This window comes from Trachinotus anak, unplaced genomic scaffold (assembly GCF_046630095.1).
Source record: "Trachinotus anak isolate AG129_WGS33_773 ecotype Australia unplaced genomic scaffold, CSIRO_AGI_Tana_v1 ptg000004l, whole genome shotgun sequence".
Lineage (NCBI taxonomy): Eukaryota > Metazoa > Chordata > Actinopteri > Carangiformes > Carangidae > Trachinotus > Trachinotus anak.
In genome coordinates, this window is record NW_027273855.1 from 25,290,587 (window position 1) to 25,317,117 (window position 26,531).

Sequence of the window (26,531 nt, forward strand, 5' to 3'; positions counted from 1 at the left end):
CTGAAGAGCTCAGGCCACACAGACTCCATGATGTTCAGCTGTCACTGTCCTGAGAACCAACTGTCCTGTCAGCTGCACAGCTCCAGACGCTGAGAAACCTCAGAAATCTACTGGACAAAAAACAGTTTTCATGTCGGCACCATGAGGAGTATACAGGAAGAAAACAGCATTGTTTTATAGTTGTTGATTCATTGATTTTTTTTTTTTTTTTTTTTGGAAATATGCCTATTGTGAATCTGGAAAGCTCATTGTGAAACTGGGAGCCTTGATCGGTTATTTGAGATGTTGAGATACTGCTCATAGAGACAGTGGGGGATTTGTGTGATTTGAATGGCTGCCTGTGGAGATTATACCTCACTAAGACTGTAAAAACAAAACAAAACAAAAACAGTGTTTAAAAAAGTCTTGACATCTGTGTGGCTTGTTTTATACCAGGTTGCCCTGTATGTAGGGCCATATGTGGTGCACTGCCACAGTTCGACCTCACCTGCTACAGAAACGTAAACAATAAAAATTCTGCCATGAAATGTTAAATTGATTCATAAAGTTGTGGCACATGAGTGGACAAATGCAGCTGCAGTTATTAGTGTGTCACAAGACTAAAAGGTCAAGTTTTATGATGGTAAATTACCCAAAATTAAGTTAAGGCCATTTGGAAAAGATTAATTAAGTAACAGGAATAATCAATAATTGTTTTCCAAGTGATTTAACCTCTTGACCTCTATTAGATGACTTCATCGCACGTACAGTAAACTGAGGATGTTATTTTCTCTACCTTTGTCATGACTGTCAGTGGAAGGTGTCTTACGCAAACACAGCACATGAGATAATCCATGAATTATGTTTTTTTTTTTGCTTGCCACCATGCTCCTCCTCTGCTGTTTTTCTTGAGAGGAGAAATTTGGCTGGCTTTCCACTGCGTACGTGCGGCTCAGTATGAACACAAGCCTCCAATCCTCTGCCTCCTGTTGTCACAGCAGTCCCTGTGCCCACCAACTTAATCCCCTCAGCTGCGGATGAGCGGGTCGACAAGTAAGTGGACAGCACCTGAGTCTGCAGTTATCAGTTTTCCCAAGTGTACTGGCGCTTCCTCAAAGCCCATATCGCACGTTCACTCCCTCCCCCTCTCTGCACCACTCCCCTCCATGTGGAGATTAAAACTCTTCAGGATGTATGTATCTTACCCTCTGACACCTTTTTTGTGCCGAAGACGTGTTCAAAACTTTTTAAAACTTGGCTACATGTCGAAGTATCCACTATGAACATCTCCTCTTCTGCTCCAGCTTCAGGTTAATGTGAGTTTGAACCACAGCAGTCATTGTGAAGATTGTAATAATCGTCGTTGCTGCACTTCTCGTTGTACCTTTTCCAGTTGCCAGAGCCAGCTGTAGTACCAACGCCCCTCTAGAGTTGCCTGCTTCCTTCCTTCCTCTGGGAACAATAGTCATGAATCCCCAACATGACACTGCTCTTGGATTAAAGTTCACAACTTTCCCATCAAGTTGTTGTGGTCACAACCTCTCAGGCCTTGCAGTGGCACCATCGTGGTTGGCTCCAGCTCTCTGACCTGAGCAGCGTGAGAAAAGAGGAAACTAGGAATAACTTAATCCAAGGAAAGTGGACGGACTGAATGGAGGCTGGCTGTGGAAGAGTGGATCTGCGTCACATATGACGACCGGAGTAAACCTGGAGTTATAGCTGACGCAGGGGGTGAAAGGGAGTCCTGCCATAGATAACTGCGGCATACGCTTTGATTTGTAGATCAGCCTCTGATTTTACCTGTTGATTGTATTGTTCATGACTGGGCAGTATCATGCTTTCATTATAGTAAACAACAACCTGAGCAATATCACTGAAATACATCCATAATTCAACATTGTACCATCTTACAATAATTGTATTATTTTTAAGTTGAAGTGTAGGGTATTTAATCTTCTGTTTAAATAAAAGCAAATGGATTGAATAGACTGAAAATATGGGCCCTAAAGTGCAACCTCAATGCAACAAAGGTGAGTACACCTATGAAAAGTGATTGTGTGTTATAAAATAAGATGTAAGCACCACAGCTTTCACACCTCTGGCCTGGGTTGTGTCTGATGCAACACAGCTTTAGATTTGAGATGTCACAAAGACGTGAGAGGGTACAAGAGCATCAGTAGGCTAGTGAACATAAGACGAAGCACAGTTTCAGCAGTGCTTAGGACGTATAGGAAGCACCATACTACCAATAACAGAAGGCGCAGTGTCCTCCCTCAGAAAATGACGCCACACACAATTTACACAACCTTGCATTGAAAACAGATCAGTTAGTACTTCTGTCTTGGCACAAGGATTATCTGTGGAAACTGGTGTTTCAGTGACTGATCGGACAGAAAAAGGATATTCCATGAAGTTAATCTCTACAGACGGCATCCAAGAAGAAAGCCATTATTCACAATACTGCACAAAATTGCAAGACAAAACTTTGCCAAACAACATGAAAACAAGCCTGATGAATGTTGGCAGCACATTCTTTGGTCAGATGAACCCAAAATAAATTTGTTTGGATCCAGAATGTTTGGTGAAGACCTGGTCCAGGACTACCGCAGAGCCGACTGTGGAACATGATGCTGGGAGTGTCCTGACATGGGGCTGCATAGGTGCGGGTGCAAAGTGTAGAGGAGATTACATCTATAAATGAGACCATGAATACAGGCATGTGTACCCAAATACTGAATGGAAAGGTAACTCCCAGTCTCCTTGGCAGGAGAGGATTTTGTGCTAGACTGGTATCATACATGCCCCGGTGGACTGACGGACTTTTGTTGCAGTTGGCACCTTCATTATAATTAAACTAATCAAACATGTCCATCCATCCAACCGTCAGCTGTACGGCTTCTCCTTTGAGGGTCGCAGGAGGCTAGAGACGATCCTTTGCTGACATTTAGAGCTTGGGCAGCTGTGGCTCGGGAGGTAGACGTCCACTAATCGGATGGTTGGTTGTTCAATTCCCGGCTCCTTCAGTCTGCATGTTGATGTGTCCTTGGGCAAGAATCTGAACCCCGATTTGCCCCAGTGCATCATTGGTGTAGAAAACTGCAGTATGCATAGAAAATGCATATAAGCACAGTCCAGTTACCATTTACCTTTTACACCCCGGACAGGTCACCAACTCCACACAGAAGGTTTCTTCCAGAACCGTGTTGACCTTTCATTATTGGACACGATAGATAATTGGTTCACATTTTGGTGATACAGGCCAGCAGTGTGCTCGGTTCTGTTGTTTACTCTGTATTTCCCCACGGTAACAGTGTTCACATTCTTTCACTGACTTTGTGATACAGCGCGACAGTGAGCTACAGACCACTACAGCGTTACCTGGATGTAACTCCACTTCTATAACTTTATTTTGCCTCATATAATTTATAGTAGACTACAGCAGTGCAATCGCTGTGACTTGCTCATTCGTTCGTACAGAGCGGCGACTGCAGACGTTCTGTGTGGCTTTGCTAGATGTGTGTTATTGTAAAGAAGAAGATCACTGAGAGTCTTAGGTTGACTTTCTTAACATTGTATTCACTCTCAAAAATCGTCACCAGCTTCAGAAACTTGTAGGAAAAAAAAACACAGGCAGCCCAAGCTGATCTGTCCCAGTTGTGGTTGTCCCCACATGGTGTCTTTGTTGCTGCCTGAAGCCCAGACATGCACAAACGTTTTTGAGAAGGTGCATGTTGGCCATGGTGTATAGTGCAACCTCAGTGTCTACACATACAGCCGTTGGTAGGGTGTAACCCCTCAACGCAGAAGTCTAATTCCATTGTAAAATCTGTGCTTTATCTGCATCTGTACTCTGGTTGTTGGCGTTTGTCACCAGAAGATGACACTGCTCTCCTGTTATCCACCTCTGTATTGTTCTCTTCATTTCTGCTTCCCTGGCTCAGTTTCATCCTTTCTCATATTCTGAGATTCCCTTTCCATGTGGTCACAAAAAGGCTACACTCTTTCAGGCTTTCTGTTGCTCAGTTTCACAATATCTCTTCTTAGGTTCCCTGACACACATATATATATATATATATATATATATATATATATATATATATATATATATATATATATATTGCAGAGGCAATAAAGCACTTCCAGATGACAGATTTGTGCCTTTTGAAGCCCACAGCACCACGCAACTCATTTATTTTCAGCTTTGTTACACACAACTGGTTGTAAGCTCCATTTCCCTGGAGACTTGTAGAAAATGCCTTTGTATGTGTGTTTGTCTTTGTCTTTGGAAGGGGGGTTATAAAGCTTTTGATGTAAGTAGTTATGTTGTTAATAATGCATTGGCAAGAAGAGAGCAGAAGAATTGTATCTAATTCAGTTACAGCCACAATCTCAGAGAAGAAAAAAGTAAATTTAAAAGTAACTTTACTTCAGTCTGCTGGTAATTTGTATCATTTAAAAATAGTTCTGTCATTGTACGTAATACTGTGTCATATGGAAATTAAGTGACATCTGCATTTACGTTTATTTTCAGTGGTGGCTCAGTGTTTTTTGGACTATATATTTTTTCTGACAATTCCCTCAAACATCATTCCTCCAGTTTTCTACCTAATGCATTTATCGTAATATGGATTTTATATTTCCATAGATTTTATGTCACATTACTGGGCCACATACTGTATACTCCAAAAGTGACGTGGACAGTGGACACCCACATAGCTCTGTTTATACTACATCGGGTGTTCACACATGTACACTCTGCAGGGACATCAATTTTGGGCTGCGTGTGGACATTGTACTTTGAACCTTGTGAGGAAATGAAGAAATGACAGCATAAGGATTGTCTTGGAATTTGAACATTATCCAAGAAGATAATTAGAGCAAAAAAAGAAAAAAACTATAAAAAATAAGTTAACAGATAATATACAAATATTACAAATGTGATATTTTTTTATCCAGCCCTTATTCCACTCATTCTCTACACATTTGGCAATAACTCACCAAAATATGCAGCAATGTGCTTGCAAAGGCAAAGAAAAAGACTGCAAGCTCAATGTAAAGAGTGATGAATTAAAAAAAGTGATTGAAAATAATTCACACAATAAGCAGGTAATGGGTGTAATATTTACCAAACAGATACATCCTGCTGTATCTTTGTAGCTGCAGATGTTTGTGCCGTCCACTCTCATATTCCAGATCAGATTCAGGGTCGGACACGTACAGATGGATTTGAGAAGTTGCCATTTCCAATCAGTTATGTTAATTAGTAGTTTTACAATTTGCCTTCAGAACCTCTACACCGGTGAGAGGATGAGTCGGTGCTCACGTGCACGATGGTGCTGGGTGCTGCCCCTCAGCAGCCTTCCAGAAGTTGGCCAATCTCAGAGCTAATATTGCCTGTTTCAGTCAGAGGCTGAACTGAGGGGCCGTATAACAGGCAGTATGACATAAATGAGGATTTTTTTTTAAACTATGACTCATGCAAAGCTGCTCTAGTGGAGTCCCAGAATAAAACTATAGAGCTGGAAATGAGCATAATAGGCCCCCTTTAAAAAACTCAGCTTTGCAAATGTTTTATGAGGAAGGACTTACTTTCAACACATTAGTTAGTGAGACACACAACGTCTCTTGGTGAATATCTCTGCATGTAAACATAACTTGTTTGTCTACAAGAGCATTGAATGTTTCTATTTCAGCATCACTAGCCTATATTTTTCTGAACTTTGTGATATTTGGCAAATTTCACCACTGAACTGTGCTTTTTGACCTTGTGCACTTCACATGTGCCTTGAAGGCAGTCCCAGGAACTAACTGCACCATAAGCTGCTGCCTCAGTAAACCTGTTAAATACTCACAGATTCTGAGTGGAAATTTTACCTGTACCTTCATGTTAGAAAACCTGACTCTCTGTGTTTCTGACATTTTCTCGGTAAACCCAGTTTTTGCACCTTTGGCTTCGATGGAACCTTTTTTTTTCCAAGATGTAGTTATATATTGTTATAAAGACCTTTCTCATCCTCCTGAACAGTGCACTTGTCTCAACCAGCACTAAGATACAGCATTATTTTGGCGCCATGAAGTATGACTGAATTTGTTAAATTCTGCCTCTGTGTCTTTTCATCTTTTCACGGCATCCTCTCTCTGGTTCTGTTTAGCTCTTACCCAAGAGTAAGGCTGTGTTTTTCTGCAATGTTCCTGTAAAACAGTAAATTTTTACGACTTTGTCCAAATAAATTAGTGCCGGTGGCAGTACTTGCTGGCACTGGAGCTGCAAGTTAATTCGGGCAACATCTTCCCAGCATGTTAATGGTGATAATAAATGGAGTGTATTAAAAGGTGATGAAAAGCTCCACACGGCCAGTGAGTGATGAGGTGTCAGTGAAGGGCAACATTGTGGGTTCCTGGTTCTCACAGGTTTCAACATAAATCTCACAGGGATGATTGATTGATTGAATCTGAAACGTGAGTACGCCCAGTGCATTCAGAAAGTATTCAGACCCTTCACTTGTTCTCACAATTGGGGGCGAGGGGCCTTGGAAAGAGAGGTGACCAAGAACCCGATGATCACTCTCGCTAAGCTCCAGATATCCTGTGTGAGGATGGGAGAAGCTTCCAGAAGGACAACTATCACTGCAGCACTCCACCTGTCTGGGCTTTATGGCAGAGCAGCCAGATGAAGCCTCTCCCCAGTGAAAGATGCATGAAATCTACTTCAAGTTTTTAAAAAAGCACTGTTGGGACTCTCAGACTGTGAGAAACAAGATTCTAGGGTCTGATCAAACCAAGATTTAACTATTTGGCCCAAATTCCAAGCTTCAAGTCTGGAGGAAACCAGACACCGCTCATCACCGGTCTTATGCCATCTCAGTGGTGAAGCATGGTGGGGGCAGCATCATGCTGTTGGGATGTTTTTCAGCAGCAGGAACAGGGAGACTAGTCAGGGTTTAGGGGAAGCTGAACAGAGCAAAGTACAGAGATATTCTTAATGAAAACCTGTCCATAGTGCTCAGGACCTCAGACTGGGCCAAAGGTTTGACACTAAGCACACAGCCGAGACAATGTAAATGGCCCTAAGTGGCCTAGGCAGAGCTTTGATTTAAACCCAGTCAACATATCTATAGAGACCTGAAAATGGCTGTCCACGACAGTCCCATCCAACCTGATAGAGGTTGAGAGGATCTGCAGAGAAGAATGGCAAAAGAATCCCCAAATCCAGGTGTGCAATGCTTGTGCCGTCATACCCAAGAAGAATTGAGGCTGTAATCGTTGCCAAAGGTGCTTGAACCAAGTACTGAGGAAAGGCTCTGAACACTTCCATCAGTGCGATATTTCAGTTTTTCCTTTGTGATAAATTTGCAATAATTTCTAAAATGTAATTTTTGCCTCATCAATGTGGATGAATAAAATTTTAGCATCAGGCTGCAACATGATAAAGTGCAGAAAAACTGAAGGGGTTTGAATACTTTCTGAATGTGCTGTATCTCTGTTGCTTTCTGGTTTTGGTTGTGAAACAGCTTGGATCAGTTGCTTAGTGTTAGATGTTATTGTCGGTGTGATCATGAAGGTAGTCACTAGCTGTGTTGCAGAATTTTGAAACACAGTGTTGCTGCAGGTGGATTGTTGCTGTGAGACGTGCTGCATGCGTCCAGGCAATTACCATCTTGTCTTGTAACAGTAAATACTTGTTCGCCGAACTCCACCTCACTTACTGTGTCAAGTGCTATGGTAATTACAGTTTGTGTTTTGATTTTGCATATCGTTTTGGTGCTAAGTGCCTCTTTGAACTTTCTTGCCCAGTCAAACAATGTCAGTCCCGCTGACAGTGCTTGTGATATCATACGACGCACGACATGTTTGAACAAGCTTATTAATGTTTTGTTTGGATTGAAATTACACAAAAATTAGTTCACGTATAAAAATGTTCTGCTTTAATAAGCAAATATGTTGTTTGAGGCATTAGCTATGAATTTACATTTTGAGTTGAGTCTGAACTTGTGAGCAATTATAGTGTGTATTAAGTGTACGAGCTTTTAATGAATAGGTGGGTGAGTTGTATGGCAGTTTCAAGTAATTTATAATTAGAAAGAATAAGACTATATGGTATTTTCAGTGTTATATAAACAAAGTCATGACATGGTTTTTGCAGAGTAATTTTAACACAGTTCAGCTCCAGTGGATGCATTCAGTGCTCACATCACCTATTAGCTGCAAGCCCAATAAAAAAAAGCTTGTGGCAATGGCAGAGTAGCTGAAGCCTGCTGTAGCATTATGTTGGAGGTTTTCAGTCCATTGGGATATTCATCTTGGTGACTGATGGACAAGTCAGATTTAGCTACTGGAGGGCATCCAACCCAAGTGAGAGATGAATTAGAGCGGGCAATCACAGCCTCTGTTCCAAGGACAAGGCCAGCTCATATATTTTCCAAATTAAAGTGGGACATTTTGCCCACACCATACGCGTTTTTATGTCCATATTCTAGTTTTTTAAGCTCACAAACTGTAAAAATTTATTGAGAGGAGAAATAACAGTGAAGAAATGCCTAAGACCAGAGGATGAAGGAATAGGGGACAGAAATACACTTTTATATGGGCCACAAGACAACGGAAAACAATTAGAAATACACAAAGAAGCAAACCCAAGAAAAACAAAATGTAATTAAAATAATAAAAATAAAAATGCAGTAAAACCAAAAGTAAGTAGCTGAGTTATAAGGACTCAACAACTGTTATGTGATGTCGAATCAAGTTACAGTTTGTTTGACAACTGTGCACCACATAATAAAGAGGAGGTCTCCTAATTTCAGTTTCACCTTTCTTTAAGTTCCCCCATTAGGTGTGACAGGAAGCTGGCAGGACCACTCTCTGGGCGTTGCATCTGTTTCCCAGGCAGCAAGCTCAACAAAACACGGCCTTGCACACCACCATCACGATTCTCACCACTCAGAATTACAGGAGGGAGAGAGCAAGAGAGAAAGAGGGAGAGAGAGAGGGAGATTGTCAGCTATCTCAGTGAGGCATGCTTTGCTCAAGGCTACGTCTCTCTTTTTCTGCCCTCTTGTCTCTCTCCTCCTTCCATTACTCAGCAGCAAGAAGCGAGAAAAAAAAAAGGTGTGACTGAGTGCTCATCACACGAAAAACTCTTTCCTCCTCTCCCCAAAAGAAAAGCAGCTGTCCAGGCATGAAAGTGCAGCAGGTTAAAGAGACACAGGGTACACATGAAAGGGCAGTCTGTAACGAAGACGGTGAAAGCTCTCTAACTCCAAGCAATTAATCAGCAGAGTGCTATAAAGAAACTATAAAGAAGTCTGGTTTGGGCCCCAGAAGATTTTCTGTCTTTCTAAAAATACATAACAACAACAATAACAGCTCTTTACAATATGACCCTAAGAGGAAAGTTGGCACTAACTTTCATTATGGTGAATTATCTACAGTTACACAATGTTGCTTTTTAAATCACAAGCTGTTAACAGCCCAAATATTACATTATTGCTACCAGCATTTTCATTGCTATTGAAATTGTCACAAATGGGTCTCGACCACAGAATACACACAGAGTATTTCTGCAGTTTCATTTAACCAGACCAACAACTAGTGATAAAGGAATTACGTGACTGTGGCCACAGGCCTTTGTTTAATAATCCTGTGAGGCCAACTCACTGTTCTTCATATGGTGTGATCACCTCATGAGGTCTGCCTCGTCTTATTTTAGGGAAATTGAGTTTTAGTGATTGAAGATCTCCAGTGTGTACTCTCTTAGAAACCTTCTGTGTGTCTTCAACACACTTGATTGATCTCAAAGATAACCACAATGCCTTTTGGTGATGACACTGAAGGTTAATGTGAATTGATATTTAAATTTTGTTATTTTAGTCATTTTTTGGGGGCATTTTTTCATGTCCTTTTTCATGGTCCACAGCAGAGAGAAAACAGGAAATGATAAAATGATAAAAATAAAAAGTTACCTGTTGTTGAGGTTTTAAGGTTTAATTTAGGTTTAAATTTAGCTATGCATAAGTGTATTTGAAGGTTAAAACTTAGAAATACATGAAATACAATATTAAACCAAAAATTTAGTTGATCAAAATTGTTAAATGTGGATATAAAACCAATACTTGTTTCACAGCGCATTGATACTCTGCTGTATTAAACGTCCCATATTGCATAAAGGTAGATGTCCATATCTTTTCTGATTATAAAGCAGGTCTAGGTTCTATATTAATACTGTGAAAGTATCAAAGCCTCAGTCCACAGAGAAATGCACACAGCCTGTATTCAGAAACTGAGCCTTAAAACCAGCCGTCAGGACCACAAATATATTTTCTTATGGATATCAACACTTCAAATAAACACCACCTTTAAAAATAAAAAAGTTGTATTTTCCTGAGTGTGAGCTTGGTGGGAATGCAGCATGTATTTACCTACAACCTCTGTTGTTGATCTCTCTTGTTTTACCAAATTTGGCCTTTAACCAGATGTTGTATAATATTTAGTCACACAGAAACTACACAAGTACACGTTCTCAGCAACCAGTTTCATCTATCATCAAGCTCAGAGACCGAAACTTTCTGAGTATGTCAGCTTCAGCTCTGAGTAATTTCAGTTTGATGGATAACTTAGCAACAGGGAACAACAAAAATGGAAAAACTGTAATAACTTAATTGAGACACTTGACTTTTTTTTTGACATAGATGTTGAATAGCTGTTCCCACCAGGTGTGTCCTTCAAGTGGCTGGCTAGTGAAACGTAGCACACCCAGGTGGTTTTACAGACACACATACACACACACAAACACAAAGGCTTAATGCAGAAGTAATTTTGTCCACCCCCACCTTGTCTGTCATCCTAGCCTTTCAAGCCGGGGGCGTTTTCCTCATTGTGCACATGCTCACACATTTAGACACAAGCACTCACATTGCATGGAAAAACTGCTCAGACTAAAGGCTTTGTGGTTGCCTAGCTGCCCACCTACTCACCTGTACCCACCCATCTTTACCTGTTTAGATGCTTAAGACCAAAATAGACCTGAAATTAATTGTATTATCATCAGGTAATGTTCGTGCAGTCTCGAGTGGTTGTCCATACTTGTAGAATAGTCACCATGGGCGGTTCAGTGAGGGTTTGACTGGGTTTGGAGGTGTCAATCCATCATGGTGCCTACTCACTTTGGACACACTTGCAGTAGCTAGTTGCGTGGGTAAGTCCTTCACCTTTTGAACAGTATTGGCCCTAGGATCTTGCTCAAACTTGATCTGCTGTGACCATCCCAGAATAAAAGTAGAAGCTTTTAAAACCAGCAATAACCCTGACATAATGAATAGTATAATTAATGTGCAGGTTGTGTAATGGAGAGCAATTTCAGTGTTCAAAATGTGAGTGGTGGGGCACCTCGGTGGCTCACCTGGTAGAGTTGTTGCCGCAGTGGCCCTGGTTCGAGTCCAGCCTGAGGCCCTTTGCTGCATGTCATCCCCTCCCAATTTTCCTGTCTCTCTCTCTCTCTCTCACTACAGCTATAATAAAGGCAAAATTGCCCCAAAAACAATAAAAAATGTGAGTTACTCAAATGACTGGTTAGTCAAATTATTATTTAACCAGCAACATGTCATTTATATAGTTTTTCTCTAAACATATTAACCCCCATCCCTCTTTCTCTCTCCCTCTGTTTATTGCCTTCCTCAGCTCTTGGAGTACGTTGGCAAAGGAAAGAGCATCATGGACGTGGGTTTAGCCCAGGCCCGCCAGCCCCTCACCACCCGCTGCCACTACTATGAAGTGGAGATCGTCGATGCTGGGGAGAAGTGCTATATTGCCCTGGGCCTGGCAAGAAGGGTGAGCAACTTTAAACACATACACTCAACAAAGAAGCAAGTTTTTAAGTCCAAGTGAAAAATGTTCACTTGGACTCAAGGACGAATTTGTTGGTCAAAGGTCAAAGGTCACTGCGACTTTTTTTGGCCGTAACTAAAGAATGTATTTGCTGATTATGACACAATTAAACACAAATATCTAATAGGATAAAATGGTGAATTGATGACATTTTATATCCAAACAGTCAAAGGTCAACCTCACTGTGACATCACAAAGACACTTCTGGCCATTATTCAACACTGTAACTCAAGAGCAGAAGGGGAGATTGTGACCATATTTCCTGCAACTTGACTATTTTGGCCGAGGCATACAACCACAAGGCGGTAATTCTCATTTGGCCCCTACCCCCATTTTTCCACACTGTCATACATCAGGCAGTCCAGCTCAATGAGCCCAAGGGATGTGGGGTGCACACATAAGCCCCCCATTGGCTAATTCTTCCACTTTGCTTTCTTATACTCTTGTCTCCAACAACAAGTGGTTGAGCTAATAACAAAATAATGATGGAAAAGTTTGACAAAAACCTGAAGTGGGAATAAATAGACAGGTAATTAGCTTGTGCAAAATGTTCCTCAGACCCTGTCTTGGGAATGTTGAGGAAGAAAGCAGAGGTCCTGTCCCTTTAAAGGTAGGATTCCCCACATACATGCAAATCACAGTGCATGGAGAAAATATGATGAGTGGCTACATCAATAAAGCCCTTTAAGTGGGCACAGACTGTGTGAAATACAGTCTACTAGTAGTAAACAGCAGCACTGTCATAAGCTTTATTTTCTTTCCCATTATCCAGCAGCGTAGCCATTCTCCTTGGATCTAATGGCCTACTTTGGGTACATGAAACACTTCCAAGAGGAAAATACAATTAGAGAAATTTTAACACCTCTCATTTGAGCCCTCATTTCTTTTTCCAAAGAATGCACATACGGTTCCCATTTCAGCATTAGTGCTGCAGCTCTGCGAGTGACTATTAGCATGTAGACCTGCTTTGAAGAATAAAACAAACAAACCTGTGGATGGGCACTGACTAAGAATGATACACACCAAGAGATGCCAAGAGCGAATAAAGTAGGGGTTAATATTTCAGCACACAGCTGCAAGGATGTTGTGGATAAGCAGTAATTTAAGATCGTGCACCAGTTACACGAGGGTTGTTTTGAATCCTCCTTACTAAGCTCTTAAGGACAGGGTTAAACTTGTCTAATAGATGGATTATCTTATAAAACCTATTTGCATTACAATTTCACCTAATATTATTCCTCTGACTCAGGAATTCTGTCTTCAACAGTACGGGTTCATGATTTGTGAGATTTTTACACCCTTTAAGTTTAGCCTCGAAACGGTTATGAATGTGAAATATTAGTGACTGCCAAAGCCAAGGCCTGTGGAGAGCTGCCAGCACTGTCTATTCCAGGGTCAAAACTCTGCTCTTTTTAATAACAAAAATAAATGATGAAAGTTGTACAACATCTTTCAAGGTCTCAGAGGCAATTTATATAAAACAGGAACAGAGGGATGCACAGGTCTCTGAACGACATGAAGACAAAGAGAGCTATAGATGCATACACAGAGGAGTGGCTGAGCAGGAGAAACACTGAAACAGTATGTGTGTGCCCTACTTACAGGTTTCCATCCAAGCTATTTATTATTTTTGAATATATAATAAAATATAATTAAAACAGAATTTTGGATGGTCTTGTTAGGGTTGTTGGCTTTTCCAAATTAGTTGACATCTACAATGAAACAATACAAACTAATACATCAGTAATACTGACAGCATGACCATCTTCATAGATGTGTGGTTCACCAACCTACCCATATCCAAATAAACTATAATTCTGCGTCTTCTATGCATATTTATCCATTTTTCAAAAGAGGATAAAACAGCTTCTAAGCTTCAGGCGTTATGGACATAGACTGTATACAAAGATGGACGTAGCCACCCATAGGTTTCTGAAGCTCAGAGTGGGCTGCTCTACCACTGACATCTTGGCAGTGCCTGATTCCACCTAACTCCCAGTTAATCCAAAAATGAGCTAAGAAGTGGGGTGTGCAGAGCCGAGACTTCGGTGGATGCCAGTCTGTGGCAAGCGTATGCTCACTGACCTGTCATTCAAATTGGCACGCCCTCAATTATGCAGAACTGTTAGTTTTACTAAAATTGAGTTGTATAAAAGCTCACCCCGTACAGTCGTCATGAAGGGGAAATTAACTATAGAGACCAAAACCATTTTTTGTACATAAATTGTACATATTTTTGATACAAAACATTTATTTTCCTTTTTCAACAAGACCACATTGTGTTGGTGTAGTACCATTGGAAAGAACTGCCATGCTGTTAAGTTTGTATTTACTTGGAAAGTGGAAGCTAATTAGTCTAGCTTGCTAATGGTAGCACAGATTCCCACTAGACATTACTTTTTGTTCAAGTTATTTCAACTCCTGCTGAGTCTGTGGCAGCTCCTGAACACTATGTGTTGTGTTCATCTGGCATTATACAGAGGAGGGGTCTAGCTAGCATTAACTGTCTCTCTCTTTGTGGTGACAGCAAATGACCAGACTGTCAAAACTCACAGCAACGAGTAGACTTGACCTCAGCACTCTGTATGCTACCCCATGGTTTGAATCAGAACACACACTAACAAATGTACTGAGTCACAGGGTAACATAGCGATTGCTCAGATCAGAGATGGGATAAGCTAGAAGCTAACAAAGTAAACCCCCAACTGGTTAACTACCTGCGTGACCTTTGAAACTGACTTATACAACACACAATTCTGGAAGCACATAGCCTCACATATATCACACCTATGGAAATAACACCCTGCTTGAAAGAACACGCTAACATACAGGAATATAATAACTAGTAATAATATGAAACCGATACAAAATCATTACAACATTCTAAAGAATGAGTTCTTAGCATGGATAAAAAACAATAACTCATACTTCTGTATAATTCTCATATATCACATGTGAAGAACAATTATGTGAAGATACTATATAAGGATGTTTTATCTTATGCAAAATACATTCACAGATGTATGATATGATACAACTGAAGGTGTCATTTTTTGTACATACATTTACACCCAAGTACACAAATCAAAACAAACACAATATATATGTCATATAAAATATGCTTAGTTCTTAACATAAATAGAGTTTTAATTCAATTTGACTTTATAGCCTTTATTATACTTTAGATATACATCTATTATATTTAGAGACAAAACGACTAGAATAGAATCTGATGGATCTAAACAAAAAAAAAAAGAGAACATGTGCACACACATTCTCACAGTTAAACACACACAGACATTGCTCCCATGGGTGAGAAGGAAACTGAGTGGTGATAACTCCAGTCCCATTACCTCCTCAGAGTTCCCCTGTCCTTTCTTTTTGCTCCACTACATTTCTCTCTCCATCTGGGTTTCATTATAAAGATATTAAGCTTAAGTCCAGGAGAGGTGATAAAGCAGCAAATTGAAGGGCTCAGATAATGACTGTTTACTCAACAGCAGTCACAAGTTTGCATGCTGGTCCTATTCACGTAGCATCCCATGGTAAGAAAGCAGGCTTGAATATAAACACAATCCACTCATTAATACCCCACAGACTACCAGATTATTCCTGTCTCTCTCTCTCTGTCTCTCTCTTTCTGTTTAATGTGGTTCCAGACTGCAGGCTCAACTTTGTACTCAATTTTCCTTACTTTACAAATCTCTTTCTTCCCTTATGCCAACTCTCTTCCCATATTAACATTCACAGTAAACAGTCACATCTTGAGAAAAGTAACACATTTTTCATTTAGGTCTCTGTGGTCTCTCTAGGGTTAAGGATCTAAGGAAGGTCCTCCACTTTGGTACAGACTTGAAATATCTCATCAGCTATTGGATGGATTGGCAGAAATTTGGATTGATGAAACACAGATCCAAAGTGACGCTGGATTTTCCAGGTTCTGTTTCAGTAAGAAAACCTCATTCAGAATTCAACTGGCATTTGTAACTCTGCCAACAGAACGTAACAGAACCTTTCTCAACAGTATTTTGCATTTCATCATAAGTCTTGATAAGGCTGATAGTTTAACATTGTCTCCATCATAAAAAGTGAAAAAATGGAAAACTAGGGCTGGTGGCACATCACTGAAAAATCTGGATCAGGCCTTATGGCCCACCCACCACCGCTGCTTGCACTAGATTGTCATTTTGTTGTTTATGTTATTTGTTAGCTTGTAACTGGCAGTGGCTGACACAGTGTTAGTGGCTGTGTTAATGCGAACTCTCACTCACTGCGCTGCAAAGGTTTCTGGTTTATTTTGCCCATGGTCCATCCCCACAAGTAGACAGGGTTGGTTCCTTAGGTTATGTAACGTATGAATCTGTGGCTGTCTGAATCCATTTTCATGAGACCGTCATTGGTTCATTGCAGTTCCTGGGTGGAAATACACAGTCATGGCGTTGACTGCTTATTTTCCTTATGATACGTCTTGTAAAAACATCATATGGACACAAGATTAAAAACTTGATTTTCATCGGAGGGGGTCTTTAATGAACATTATTTCTCATAAGTTGTAGACATTCACTAAACATCACAGCCAGAAGAGGTGAGTCCATGAGTGAGTTGAGGGGTTGCAGCTAATTCAGATGTGTCTGTAATAACAGCAGAACAGAGAGAACTCAATACGGTCAAAAATAAGCTGAAAAAATAAATGAAGAGAGCATTGGTGAACTTTATGGATAAGGACGAAATCAAGGATCTGTGCTACCATTAAATACTGTTCAGTTGTTTTATGACAAAACCACAAAATAATGACATTTCCATCAGCCTCAGCTGTACACTGTTTACTATTAATTAGAAAATGTTAGCATGCTAATATGCTAAGACTAAGATAGTTTATAAGGTAAATGTTGCACCTGCTAAACATCAGAACACACCTAAGGAAGGCCTCCAAGAGCTGCTAGCATGGTAGCAGACTCTTAGTCTTGTTTATGTGAACATTCATTGTCCAATTCCGCTGCACCTTGTTTTAATTCTGTTCAAAACTCTAATGTTACAAAAGATGTTAAATAAGGAGAGTCGAGGTTCAGGATGTTAAAATCAAATTAGGCGGTTAAAAAAAAAATAGGTGGAAGTAAATAGTTGAATCCCCCAAGCTGCTGTTGCCAGTTTCCTGTCCAGCAGGGAAGCTGGAGGAATTTGTGGTATGTGATAAGTTTGAATGCTTTTTATGTAAGGTAAATGTGTTGTTTTGTATCTTTGTAATCTCAGATCTGTTTTGACCCCACTGCAGTTCCTAGACCTGTCATGACCTCTCGCTTTCCCTCTCATTCCTCTGAAGATAAGGGTCTTCATGAATGTACAGCATGCATATGCTTGGTAGCACAGTTGTTTTTCATCCGGTACACACACCGGTTGCTAGGCTGTGGGACAAAGAGAGATCTAACCTTAGTTATGAGGTGGAAGAGTGTAGGGGTTAGATGGAAGTAAGTGTGTGTTTGTGTATGTGTGTGGGGGTGGGGTGGAGGGGCTGGGGGAATGGGAGGGAGGGGGGGTGTTAGTGCAAGATAGAAAGTTGGGAGGTAGAAAAATCAAGGGAAGCTATTCAGAATATGAAAAACACAGGAAAAAAAGCAGGAAAACCCTCATGTCCTGAAAAACAAACCCTAAAATCCTACAAAAAAGAAAAAGATCATAACCCTGTGGGAGGGTAGGGAAGTGAAGAAGCAGGTAGGGGAGTAGTGTGAAAAATGGAAAGATGGATGGATAGGTTGACAAGGAGGAATGAAGGGACTAATCTGTGGTGCGGTGTCTGAATGAAACAGATGGTTTTCTTAGTTCAGTCTTGACCTTCTTTCTCTGATGAGCGTATTGACTCACTGATTTCACTCACACAAACACTGTAATAAAGCAACACACTAACACTAACAGTATGTACTCTTACACACAAACAAGAAATAGGAGCCTGGAATGGCAGTGCTTCCTCTGCCCTCAAATGCCCCAGGACTGGGTCCTGGGAACAGCTTTCTTCCTCTTCCTCCTGTGATGCAGCAGACCTACTAACCATTTTTCAGTGCTGCTCCTGTGAACCTGTTTATTCTAACAGGGTCACTTTAGTGTAAAACAAAAGAGCAGTCACTGTGCCAAGGCTGCAGAACACACAGCACCACCAGCACAACAATGTACAAGGTCTTCCTTGGTATAACTTAAAAATAGGGCTGCAACAATGAGTCAATATTTTATTATTTAATTAGTCAATTGACAGACAATTATTGCAACTATTTTAATAAATGAATAATAAACTTTTTTGTCTTTTTTAAGAAAAAAATCCAACTATTTTCTGTTTTCAGCTTCTCTTGATTGTTGGTTGGACAAAGCGAGACATTAAAAGATATCACCTCTATAAAATTCTAACAATGTCAATGTCAGAAAGTAAATCATTGACTAAAAATGGAAGATTATGTAAATTAGACTGGGATGGCAGGGACAGTCACTTCGTGGTTCCAGAGACTGAAATTAGATTAACACCATCTGATGGATTGCTATGAAATTTAGTCAACATCCCCAGACATGTAGTTCAAATGATTATGGTGATCCCTGGACCTTTTCTTTAGCACCACCAGCAAGTAGAGATCTTTGGTTTTCATTGAAAGATCTGAACAAGTATCGGTTGGACTGCAATGAAATTCCATACAGACATTCATGTTCTCAACATAATGAATTGCACTAACTTTGATGATTGCCTGCCTTTCATCCAGCATCAGAATTTCAATTTGTTCTCACTGGCACTTCACTTCTGGCAGATTTATCAGTCTAGCTGATGCTGGCATTGTCATTTAGAGAACAGAGAACAGCCTCACAGAGTTTCTAGCGTAGATGTAGACTTGTTTTGAGAAAGTCCTTCCTTAAATGTCAATAACAAATCTGAAATCTGTGCTCTCGTAGCAGTCCCAAGTCTTGTTTTCCAGAAATCTTATCCCCAGTAGTTCTGTGGTCAGTGTTGGTGGTACTACCTATGAAGCAAGTGTGGTTTTGGGATGGGGACAGAAACTTTAGGTCTGGTGTTCCAATCAAAATTTGACCAAGGTTCTTGCATGTGGAAAGCAGACGTACCTGACTGAATGCCTTAAAATGTTCACCGAAAGATATGTAGTATTAAATTTGCAGATTGCAAAAGGAGGATTTTTTGATTGTGGGGGCACATTTAAAATGAGAATGCTGCCACTCATAATATGACAGAACAAACTCAGTGGTGTATCAGTTTTATCTGTTTGTATCGAGAAAGCACTTGCATCAGTAAAAAGTGGTGGACATGCCCAAACACATACGCAGAGATGGGCTGTTGTTCTCCTCTCTCCAGTCAGATTATCAGCTAATGTCAGACAGTTGCTGTTATCGTGTGGGGAGCTAGAGGTTTTAGCCCGATGACACAAGGTTATACAAACAGACCTGCATTAGATCCCTACACAGTTTCTGCCCAGCCCCTATAGGTGAGGTTGTATGGGCACGTACCAACAGAGACACACCACTTTCCCTCCTTACAAACTGTGCCTTCAGCACACACACACACACCCATACACTCACATTCACGGTAATTCATAGCTTAAGTTATATTTTTAGATAGCTCTGTGATATGCCAGTTTGATAGGTGCAGTAGATGATGGGTATCTTCTTCCACATGGTTTTCCTTGCGGCCCGCACCTTTCCGCTTGGTATTCTTTCAGACTTGTTTACTCTGCCACAGTGTGGAAATGCAGGCTGCTCTGATGTCACCAGAGTAGCAGCTGCGGATCTGATATTGCAGGCCTTTGCTCCGCCATGCTGTGGACACAGCGCCAGTGTTTGTTGTTCTTAGAAGCAGCTTGCATTTCGCTGATGGCTTCTGCAGGACAGCGGGGGTATTGATAATGTTTCGAAAGAGATCGTGAAGTGGACCAGCTGGTTAACAGAGTGTTCTCAGTCTAAAATGCATTCCATCATATGTTGATATAGAGGTGTAGGTGTGACTCAGTGGTGCTGCTACTCATTGAAAAACATAAATCACAGCAGCCGTTGCAATTTGCAAACCACAATAGGTGGGAATGTTTCTTTTATGAGAGATAAGCTGTTCCAAGTCTTTCAAAACAAATCTTATTAATATCTTGTTTTTACACTGTCAGATTGTTTTTTTTTTTTACTCAGACATGCATCCAAAGTTTATTTCTCTTCTGCATTGGTTGCTATTAAACAGCAATTTGGATTGCCGTACATAACTATCAGGTGTAGCAACTGCAGTATGTCAAATTCATTTGCAGACAAAAGTGGGCTGTTTGCCTATCCACTGTTCGCTAACTTGTGAAAACAATAACCTCCTTGATTGCAACATACATGATACTGTGCTAGAGACTGAAGCTAAAGCTACATGTTCTAGACCGGCGGTTCCCAACCTGTGGGTCGTCAAAGTATTGCAAGTGGGCCGATAAATCAAAACAGTGCAGTTTTGATGAAAAAAATGTAATTATAAAAACAATAAATAATAATTGTAAATGTCTTAAAATGATGAAATGATTAAATCTTTAACAGTATTGACAATGTTTAAAATCTCCTTTCATTTTTTTTATTCTTGTATTAAGGCCTGTCACTGTGACAAGCCAATGTTAGGAAGTTTTATGTTGCCAACCAGACCAGATTGTGTATTTGTATTGTTATGGGGTCTGACGTGGGATGGTGCTATATGAAAAGTCAGGGGATCACTTAAGTTCAAAAGACCATGAATGACTTGCACTAAAATTCATGGTCGTCCAACCAGCAGTTGTCAAGACATTTCATTCTGAACCACAAATGTCAACCTCCTGGTTACTAACTAACGTGCTCTGAGGACCAAGAATGATGGTACAAAATTTTACAGCAATCTATTTGATGGTTGATGAGATATTTCAGTGTGGACCAAAGTGGTCAACTGATCGACCAACCTTACTAAAGAGGAGATAATGCAATATCCAGATGCTGCAATATTGTGAGGCTGCATTCTCAGTTTGTAGGGAAGTGCTGGGTCAGTTTTTATCAGTAATAATATGTTTATTTGATGGATAGAGCACACCAAGTAGATGTTTTGAATCAGAGATGATGGACACAATTACCAAGAAGACAGCTACGAAAACATGCATTTAACAGTTGATCCATTTATCAGACACAAGTCTGCGGTTCACATTAAAGCACTATAAATCCATCCCTTATTTGTTTAGCTGTTCTTAAAGTTGTCTTATTTCAGTGTTCCACCAAATCACTGATCAGATCCGAGTGCGTGGATCATCAATCAGGGGCCAAACACCCAGACGTTCCTCTTCCCCTTGTGGAGATGAGGCCCACATGCCAGTCAGCATGAGGAATCCTCAGGCTTGTGGTTGAGACGAGGGGGAAGAGGAGCAGACTTGGCGGATCAAGGGGTTTCAGGCTTGGAGCAGTTGCTGCATTCCTCCATGTCTCTCTGTCTTCCTCTGCTGATGTCTCACTCTGTCCTTCTCCCGCTTTCTCGCTTTCCCCCCATCCATCTCCATTTCCTGCTCCTCAATCCCCAACGGGGTTGTCAGACATGATTGCTGATGTTTCCCTGATGTCCTGGCCTCGAATGCTGCACTCTGTCTGCCTGGCCCGACCAAGCTGCTGTCGGCCGTGTCCCTATTACTCATTTCTCTTCTCCACGCAGGTGTTAGTAGTAATAATTTCATCAACCTTATTTTCCTTATGAGCAATGTAAAGCCTCCTCAGTCTCTGCATCAGTCATCAGTGTCTGTTCTTTTGTTTGAGTAAAAGCATGTTTCCCTTTACAGTACCTCACTGGAAATTGACTTTTATTTTGGATGTCATAGTGGTCATATGTTGGATGTCTTTGACTCGAGAGGTCTCTTGGTTGCCCTTTTTTGCCTGTTATTACAAGCTAAAAAGAAATGCTGCAATGAGAGTTTACCTGCAAAAGAGAATGTGAATAAGAAACCATTTAGAAGACATATTATACTGAGAGATGAAAGAGAGGCATAATGTCATTGCCCTCCTCTTCGTCCTTCCTCTCTTCTTCAGTATTGTGTTTCTACAGTAATGGAGGTGCAGCTTAGAAGACAGATAAAAATCTCTGGTAATTACCTCTGAGTCATGCTCTGATCTAATCCAAAATTTGGCCTTCCAGTTATTTCTGTTGGCATCGTGAAACCTGGAGAAAGACATACATACTGTACATGTGGACAGACGGAGAGAGAGACAAACATATCGTCAGCTCTGAGAGAAGTAGCAGACTCTGACAGTCATCCAAAACAGAGGGGGGAAACGGAAAGGGATCCTCACAGTCATTACCATGTTAACATTGGTAAAGGAATGCAGCAACCTGATCTAAAACTACAGTGGTTATAATACACAGCACTGGGAAACACTGTGCTGGCTTTGTACCTTGAGAGTTGATTTAGAGTTTGTCATGTTCAATTGAGTCGTGAGTATGCAGTGCATTCAGAAAGTATTCAGACCCCTTCATTTTTTTCACTTTGGTCATGTTGCAGCCTTATGCTAAAATCATTTAAGTTTGCTTTTTTCCCTCATCACTCAATATCCCAAAATGACAAAGTGAAAACAGAACCCAATTTATTAAAGAGGAAAATCTGAAATAGCACATTGACAGAAGTATTCAGACCCTTTACTCAGTACTTAGTTGAGGCACCTTTGGCAGCAGTTATGGGATTGGCTTCAAGTCACAGCTCTGGCTGGGCCACTGAAGGACATTCAGAGTTGTCCCTAAGCCACTCCTGCATTGTCCGACTGTGTACCTAGGGTGATTGTCCTGTTGGAGGGTGAACCCTCTGTCCAGTCCAAGGTGCTGAGCGCTCTGGACCAGGTTTTTTTTCATGGAGCTATCTTTTGGAGCTATATGAAGGCAATTGACTTTGTTCGAGGTTCTTGAAGACGTTTTAGTGATGGTTTCTCTCAGTTCCACAGAAAATCTCTGGAATTTAGTCAGAGTGACCATCAGGTTCGTGGTCACCTCTCTTACCAAAGCCCTTCTCCCCTGATTGCTCAGTTTGACTGGGCGGCCATTTCTATGAAGCAGGAAGCAAAAGCCTGCAGGCTCTTGACTATCCTTTTCACATAGGTTAAAACCTATGTATCATATCAATGTCTGTGAAAATGTGTATTTGTGACATGTATATCTATTTTTGTCTGTGCAGGACTACCCCAGGAACAGACACCCGGGATGGAGCAGAGGGTCCGTGGCCTACCATGCAGGTGAGATTTCAAACTCATTCCTCTCTTCTCTCTTTCTCGTTCAGTCTTTTGTATTTCTCAGAAAGAAGTTGGTGTGTTGTTTCCTTTGTGTGTGGAATTCCCCTGTAGTCCTGTTTGAATGAAATACATGAATCGGATATACTTCCTCTAAAGCATCTGTCTGCTGCCTTTAGATACAAACATCACAGGGCACCGCCTCAGCTGGATGTTAAGGTGCCGAGCACAAACAGAGATCAAGGAGGTTTGCAGGTAGATGAAAAGGGCAGAAGGCAGATAAAAGAGACGGTGACAGCATCAGAAAAAGGAGAAGGATCAAATCTCCATCTTCATCTCTTTCTCTGGGAGTTTGGTGATCTAAATATCTCTGGAAGTGATGAACCAGAAAAAACTGAGTTTAGTCAAAGTTATCTTTATCTTCCCATGCTTCCACACACACACACACGCACGCACATGCAAAAGCGCACACACACACACATGCACACACACACATAAGTTCAGTCTTGGTTGTTTGTGACCACAGGCCTGTGAGCATTATCTGCACAGGCATCTGCACAAACCCCCTACAGCTCCCATTCCAGGCCTCAGCATCCCCCGCTATCAGTGCTAAGAGATTAGCTATCAAACGCTGCTGCCGTGATATGAGAATAGCGGCAGCGACAGTATGTAGGTGGTTGTTATTACACCGTACAAGCTACAGTGGGTCGCTGACTCTTTATCTGACAGTCCACTGTCACAGTCAAGATCTTGTTAGTCCTTATCTGAGTGAAGCAGTTAGGAGCTTGCTGGCTTTTATCAACATGATTTTGGTCGTCTGAAGCATCCCATTGTTAATCTCTCTCACAGGGGATTTCAGCTGCTCTTACTCTGAATGATTCACACGCCACAAATGCCATACTCTGTCTATGTTTTTCCACCAGGAAATGTGTATGATTTTATTTTTAGAGGAAAGTTTATATACTTTCTTCCAGTTGACCTCTAAATCAGCTATCAAAACACATTTTCTTGTTCACTCTGCACATTCCACTCATGTTTGGAGTTGGTGTTTATAGTCCTAAATCCCTGTATCCCTTTGCAGATTACATTTATACTTGAGATACATTAATAATAATAACAGTTGATGCTGGGTGTCCTGCCGGGGTCTGTGGATGATACCTCATTGCTGAGTGACAGACGAGACCAGTCATTCACAGAGGCTCACCGTGCCAGTCCCAGAGGTCTAGCGCTGCGGTCTGCCTGGTTTGGCTGCTGTGCGTTGGACACCACAGAAATGTGCACGCCCCAGCACAGCTCCCATTAATCTTATTTGTTAGAGACTAAAATGATGTATGTGGTTTTCCACACTGTGTGTATGAGGTTTGCCTTCCCATGCTTGGGTTAAAGTGCAGGGTCTGATCCAGCTACTTAGAATCAACAGCCGGGGCCTCTTCTTCACGTCTGGCCCTCGCCCCCTATACGCGTCTGAGATTTTCAATGAACAGCTGAGGAGCCTCAAGAATTTCATGCAGATGCTTTTTGGCAGGATGACAAAAGCTTAATGTATACACAGTATTATATACACCAGGTCATACAACCGCAGCAGAAATTGCTTTAAGAACGAATGACTTATGCTTTGTTACCTTGGTTTTCCTGCGCGGTGCGAGCCAAGAACGCTGTTTCTGTGACATGTGGTACCTCTGTTTATTATCATCTATGGTTAGTTTTTCTATTTGACCTTAGTGTCTATGGGGCAAATATCTGTCAGGATATTCTTGGCAGGTCTTAGCTTCATATAGACTGTTGAAACTCATTGTTGTATCATTATCACACCCCGTGGCGCTGCTCAGTGCACTGTGAGCCTTTGTAATGGTTTTATCATTACAGTGGCTTTAGATAGTTTTTGAGTTATATTATGCAGCCTGGAGGCAAATCCATAAATTACATAATGATTCAGTGCAACATTCCTCCTTTTCTTATTTATACTGTGCATTTACAGTTTGACTACTGAGCTCTATTTCTGTCACCTTGATTTATGGTGCGTTGTACTGGGCACGTGACCAGTGTTGAACTGGATCCCATGTGATGTGTATTACTGACTTTCTGTTATTTTACTTCATGTCCAGATATATTCCAGTTATATACACAAATGCCTGCCAACCATATCGCTGCTCCTTTGTATAGCTTATATAGTTTGAGAGTTCTTTGGCCTGGGTCGGTGTTACCACCAGTGTTTGTATTGGGAGCTGGCCCAGTACGGACCTCCATCCTGTGTGTTGGCTCACGTTGGCTCCGCAAGTTAATGGGCCGTGGGGCACTGCGGGCCCCTATGGGCCCCTGTGGGCCCTATCAGGAGCAACCAGCCATCCAACCAGTGAGTGCTCCTCAGCAAGCCTCATTAACCCTGTCACCCCTTCCAAACCCCCATGAGTGACTCACACGTGCTATGACTCAACACCCGCAGCTGAAGGTTGTGCCCCACCACCGCCACCACCATCCATCCCTCACCACCAACCCAACACGAGATAATAGGGCTCGGTCTAACGTCTATGTTGTATATCAGTGACAGGATCTAATCTGATTCCAGCTCAGGTTCTGCAAAAACAATTATTCAATAACAATATGTTGTGCAGGGTGATGATAAAATCATCCTCTTACTCAATGGGACAAAAATGGATCAAGATGACGTCGTCTCTAAAACAGTTACAGGCACAAAAAGATTCAGGTAAATGCACTTTACAACTGGATGAACTAAGCGTGTACCCAGACCGTGTGTCCATACTGTGGATGTCACCACACGACTGAAAGAGTCCGGACTGCAACTAGTGAATGCTTTCATTATTAACTAATCTACAGGCTATTTCCTCAATTAATTGATTAATCAATTGCTGAACTGTTTTATAAAGTATATATAGTAATAGAAATTGCAGTTGTCTGACCAACAATCCAAGAAAAGCAACTCTTCAGACTGGAGAAACTTGAACTAGAGACATTTTGGTATTTTTTCATAAAAAAACCCTAACAGATCAATTGATTATCAGAATCATTGACTTTTAATGTCTGTTGATCAACTACCTAAACCTAATAGTTTCAGGTTGCCATACATATGGTGTGTTTGTGTCACCTTTATAAAAGCATGTTAAGTGATCAACCATAAGATCTAATTTATTAACAAACCAACTAGGACTTCAGTTAAATTCTTTTCAGTATTGATTCATCTGCTGATTATATTGTCGATCAATGGCTTTGTCAATAAAATGTCGGAAAATAAGTGAAAAATTTCTCTCACAGTTTCCAGTCCCCATGATAATGATATTAAACTGATATTTTCTGTTTTTTTGTGGCTGTCCAAAGCCCAAAGATACTCAGCATTTGTTTAGAAAAAGTAACTTAAACAATTAGTCGATGAACAAAATAATTCTGAAATTGTTTTCTTTTAATCGTTTCAGCTCGAAAGCCAACACAGTGTTGTG

General features: G+C 41.0%; 1 protein-coding gene across 2 annotated transcripts in view; it reads left to right on the forward strand.

The window, feature by feature from the left end:
• spryd3 (SPRY domain containing 3) overlaps nucleotides 1-26,531 on the forward strand; it is a 52,074-nt gene that overhangs the window by 16,407 nt on the left and 9,136 nt on the right. For both annotated transcript variants that reach the window (XM_071477450.1, XM_071477449.1), the window contains exons 7-8: nucleotides 11,653-11,802; nucleotides 23,028-23,085. In XM_071477450.1, the coding sequence (XP_071333551.1) occupies nucleotides 11,653-11,802; nucleotides 23,028-23,085 (208 nt within the window). The remainder of the gene's footprint in view (nucleotides 1-11,652; nucleotides 11,803-23,027; nucleotides 23,086-26,531) is intronic.